The 5,314-nt window shown below is 30.1% G+C and overlaps 1 protein-coding gene across 1 annotated transcript; it reads right to left on the bottom strand.

The window, feature by feature from the left end:
- Nucleotides 1–1,514: 1,514 nt before the first annotated feature.
- On the bottom strand, nucleotides 1,515–4,367 carry LOC109340782 (cytochrome P450 94A1-like). The gene is made up of 2 exons (XM_019578521.1): nucleotides 3,764–4,367; nucleotides 1,515–2,516 (listed from the first exon to the last, which is right to left on the bottom strand). The coding sequence occupies exons 1-2, from the start codon at nucleotides 4,277–4,279 to the stop codon at nucleotides 1,515–1,517; spliced, it is 1,518 nt and encodes a 505-aa protein (XP_019434066.1). The 5' UTR covers nucleotides 4,280–4,367.
- Between the last annotated feature and the right edge of the window lie 947 nt (nucleotides 4,368–5,314).

Here is a 5,314-nt window from a genome sequence, read left to right as displayed (position 1 = left end):
AATAGTCATCTACATGAAAGAAATAATTATCAATATCTAATATAATACTAGTAATAATGGTAATAATAAAAATAATATAGTTACCTTAAGATTAAAACACTTCACAATTTAAATGGAATATGTATATATATACTATCAAGTAATCTATTTTTCTTTAAGGAAAGAAGTATGTTTGTTTGCCACAAATGGGACAAAATGAGGTTTATATAGGGAATTAGGGCAATGAGAATTGTGTACAACAATGATGAGTTCATGATATATATAAAAAATATGAACTCGTACACTTCATGCATGAGATGTGAAGGAGAGAGAATGTATGAAATCATACAATGCATGAACGACTTATGAAGGAGAGAGAAAAAATGATGAACTCGTGCATGGCAAGCACAAGTCATTTACATCAACAGAAAAAAAAAACAGAAGTCATGCATGAGAGACACGACTTTTGAAAAGAAAAAATATAGAGGTTGAACTCGTGACATACACAAACTCTATAAAATATGTACTTCTATTATAAATTTTAGAAAAGTTACACTAAAGTAAATAATCGGTCAACTTACACCAAAGAATTAAATTTTCCCAATTTGAGTATTGATTGTACTCTTCACAAAAGTGCTTGAGTTCTTTATGAATTCTTTATGATTCAGTTTCTCTGTATCTCACAATAGTTTCTTAGGCCATTATATAAGTCCATTATGTATATACACACACATTTGCAAGTGTTTTTTGGGTAGTTTGCCAGACTTTTTTTTAATGAGTTTATCATACTCTCCCCCAATTCCATTTTCTTGATAATTATTCTTTTTCTCTACTTCCATTTTATGTGGAATGCCCCTATGACTCTCCCATAAAAGGAAAAATCTAACCATATACATAAAGATAAAGTGTCTCATATGGTTACGAATTAAGAAATATACCAATTATTGATGTCAAAATCAGGCAAATTCTCTATATTTGATATCTAACTGTCCCTACCTTTTTAATGAAATGCAGAAACAATACTTGAACAACCATTACCACTATATATAGGAAGAACTTAGATTATATATTCAGTACGTTTTTGAAATGGATATATTTCAAATCTAACTAATTTGAAAATACACAATAATAAATACTAAAGAAAAAAAGATACTCTGTAACAACCGTATATCTAAATTTGGAAGTAAAATAATCTTTCTAAGCTTTCTAGTACTCAACATGCACCTTGAATTACACAACGTTGACAATCAAGGTAAAATATGTATTACTAATTCAAACTTGCATAATATATAAATTCAACATCTTCCCTCCCCTCTTACTTATGCCCTCAGAATCCCCAATTAGTTTCATTTTCTTTCTATTGTATTGTATGAAATAATAATAAATTGAAGTAAATTTTTCTTAAAATTGAAATAGAATGCTGAAATCATATAGCAAGTTAAAGACAATATTGTATATCAAATAAACCTTTCATCCAACTTTACTTAACAAAAACAAACTTATTTTAAAATAACTTTACTTCTACTCTATATAAGTTATCCACCAGAAGTAGCAGCACAGGTTGGATCTCTCACCCTTGCCCTAACCTTCACGGGCAATCCTCCCTTCATTTTTAAGGTCAAAGACAATAGATTTTCAGGACACTTATCCTTATCCACAACATCAATCTCAAACCTCTCCATGATAGAAGCTACAATGGACTTCATCTGAATATAAGCCATATCTCTCCCAAGACACATTCTAGGACCAGCATGAAAAACCGGAAACTTGAACGAACTCTCTGTACGATACTCACCATTTTCCAGCCACCTTTTGGGCTTAAATTCAGTGCAATCTTTTCCCCACACACTCTCCATTCTTCCCATTGCATATGTTTGCACCATTATTAACCAATTCTTCTTAGTCACAGTACCATCTGGCAAAACGTCGTCATTTAGGCACAACTTGATTTCAACTGGAACAGGTGGGTACAACCTCATTGTCTCAGAAATCGCAGCATGCAAGTAATGCATTTCGTTCAGCTCCTCAAACTTAAACATTGCTCGTCCTCCATTTCGAGAACGAATAATTTCGATTTCTTTAATGATGTTTTTCTTCACGTCAGGCCTCGATGATAAGATCCAAAAGAACCAGCTTAGTGCAGACGACGTCGTATCACGTCCTGCGAGGATGAAGCTTATGATTACATCACGGAGAAACTCTGGTGAGTTTTTATCTGCTTTGATAAACCTTGAGAGCAGATCTGTGTTGTTGTTTTGATCCTTGGCTTTTATTCTTGACTGTATGATTTTGTCAGCGAATTCGTGAACGATGGCAATTGATTCTCTCAACCTTCTCTCTTTTCCCACGTTGAATAGTCTCTTCATTTTCCATAGTATTGGCAGAGCACTCATGAACCTCCCTGAACTCAGCACGGCGGCGTCTTCGAACGCCGACATGAATTCTGTCCCGGTGGTGCCGTCACCACCAAGGCAACTGGGATCCACATTGAAAGCTAACTTGCAAATGTTGTCGAAAGTGAATCGCTCCAATATGTCCTATATACATAAATAAATACAACAAATTTCAAAGGATTAATGTAGATAAAAACAATAGGAAAATTTTTGAGGAACATTAAATATGGTATATTATGATTGTTAGAGAAACCATAGATCCTAAATATACAGTAAATGATTGTAATGTGATATTTAATATAATATTAAATACTATATCAATAAACAAAAAAGAAAATGTTGTTTCCAAATTCCGATTGATAAAAGAAAGTAAATTACAAGACATAAGGGATATATACTACGGTGTATTAACATTAATGTTTAGTAATTAGAAAGGAATTCTTAAATTTAGTTGAGATATAGGATATCTATATACAAGTTTTCCCAACTCTATATAAAAGAATCATCAAAGGTTTAACGTTTTCGAATTCTATTTTATTTTTTCTTTCATTTTGTTCTCATCATGAGAAAGAAAAAGAAATTAAAATACCATAGGTGTTTAACTTAGTTGTATAAATAAAACACCTCTTTCTAAAAAAGTATGTAAAATATTTTGTATTCAACTTCCTTATACAACTTGTTGTATTTAAAGTTATTTATTTATACCATGACTTTGTGGCATATCATAATTTAGAAGTATAAATAAATATAGTAGTTGGGTGTTTGATCCATACAATAATATTTATGTAAAAAGTTATGTCATTTATATAAAAAATTGTAACTTTAAATTATAATTGGTCAGTATGACAGATTTTAAAAATATTTGACAAGTAATTACTGCACTGTAACAATAATGTGACTATTTGGCCGATAGAACTGACCAATAAGATTTGGTTTTAATAACTATGTTGTATATAATATTAATTGCATTTAGTATAAAATTACTGAATGCATTAATGATTATCAACATTGTTAATCATTTTTCTGGCATGTTCTTGTCGTTTTATAGTAGTTATTCTCCAGGATAAAGTTAAATCATTGGTAGAGTATAGCTGGAAAAAAATTTGAACTTTGAAAACGAATGAAGAAGACGTTACTAAAACCTGACATTTTAAAATGAAGAAAGGGAGTCTTACTTTAATTAGTATCAAACATTTGTAAAAAAATTGTAGAAGGATTTTACACCTCAAATACACTCATATATATATATATATATATATATAATACATAATTCAATAGAAAAAAAATGTATATATTGACAATTTATGACTTTTATACACCGTCAGTGTATCATGTACCATTTATTATCATATTGAAAAAAGCAATACAAATAAATTGTGAGTCTATTTTACCTGCAAGTCCAGAATCCTTTCACTCTCAGAAGCTCTAGAGAAGATTGGAAGAAGCCTGGTTTGGAGTTCAACCATAACATTCTCTATGACGAAGTTTCTAAGGGATTTGGTGTTGAACTCATAGCTTGCGATTTTCCTCTGAACCTTCCATAACTCACCGTCAGTGTTAAAGATCCCTTTACCAAGGAAATCTTCAAGTAGGTAGATGAATTTCTCACCCTTAGGGTAGTTCTCAAATTTGGTCTTAAGCATGTGTTCCACGTTATCTGGGTTTGCGGTTATGATGCCATGGGTTTTGCCTGGGATGAAGAAAACAACGGTGTTGGTGGGGCATTTACGTAGAATTTGGGTGGTCCAATCGAAGAAGCGGTGGCGGTTACTTAAGAATTCTATTAGGTTACCAACAATAGGAAAGTTTTTGAAACCTTTGTTGTGTTTTCTGGTGTGAAAATGAAGGTAGATATAGAAGCAGAGAAGTGAGAGAAAGAGGAACAGTGCAACTGAGAAGAACTCCATAGATATTTGGCCAAAGTATAGAGTGATTAGGTGCTATTATGTATTGTTGTGTATAGAGTTCATAGTGTAGTGACTATATATAATGGACAAAAGAGTTACATAATTTAATTTGAGTTTAATAGACAAAAGAATTCTATTATTTAATTTGAATTTAAAATCTATGTATTGACAGTATAAATTATATACTATTGATTTATAATAGTTTTGTTTAAAAGTTAATATTAATATGAATGGTGGAGATTCATTAACAATGTAAAAAACAGCGTATACAATATATACATAAATCCATTTAATTTTACATTAAATTTTTTGAACTTTCTTGAATGATATTTGATGTCTCATTTATTTTCATCATCTTTATGTTTCATAAAGCATTATTATAAACAAAATATAGTATTTGTTTATGTAAGGGTTGGATGTTAGATTTTAAACAAGGAAAATTGAGGGAAATATTTATAAGTTGTTTTATGTTTATTTATTAGTCAAAATATTAGATTGATAATTATTTCAATGTTATATGATTTAATTATCTTAGTTGGTTAAGGTGTTAATTTTATCAAAAGTATATTATATGTATTTTGATATTTTCATATGACGTTGTTATCATTTAATCAATTTGTAAGTTCTATAAATAGAGAGTATGTAAATATAATCATATGCAATGTACTTATGAGAAATAAATTCAGAGAGAAAAAATGCCTAAACATGTTTGTGTGTCAAAGAGAATTTTGTGACATTGATTTTTATTCTTTGAATATTCATATTTTCTTCTCATAATAACATCTTAGTTTGAAGAAGGCAATTACTTTTAATTGCCAATATCTTACACCAAAGCCAATTTTATCAAAATGACTGCAAGTCCACGCGTAAGTGCAAACCATGTTGAACAGCTACAAACAATTATTTCCAACTATAAAGATAAATCAAGTTTTGCCATATGTATCACCCCATAAAATGTATACTCGTCACAGAATAATAAAAGTACAAATCAATAGAAGTCGTAAAATATAAAATTTTAACATATATCTTTAAATC

This window comes from Lupinus angustifolius, unplaced genomic scaffold (assembly GCF_001865875.1).
Source record: "Lupinus angustifolius cultivar Tanjil unplaced genomic scaffold, LupAngTanjil_v1.0 Scaffold_246_29, whole genome shotgun sequence".
Classification (NCBI taxonomy): Eukaryota; Viridiplantae; Streptophyta; class Magnoliopsida; order Fabales; family Fabaceae; genus Lupinus; species Lupinus angustifolius.
The sequence above is the reverse complement of the archived record's forward strand: the minus strand, read 5'-3'. Positions and strand labels throughout refer to the sequence as shown.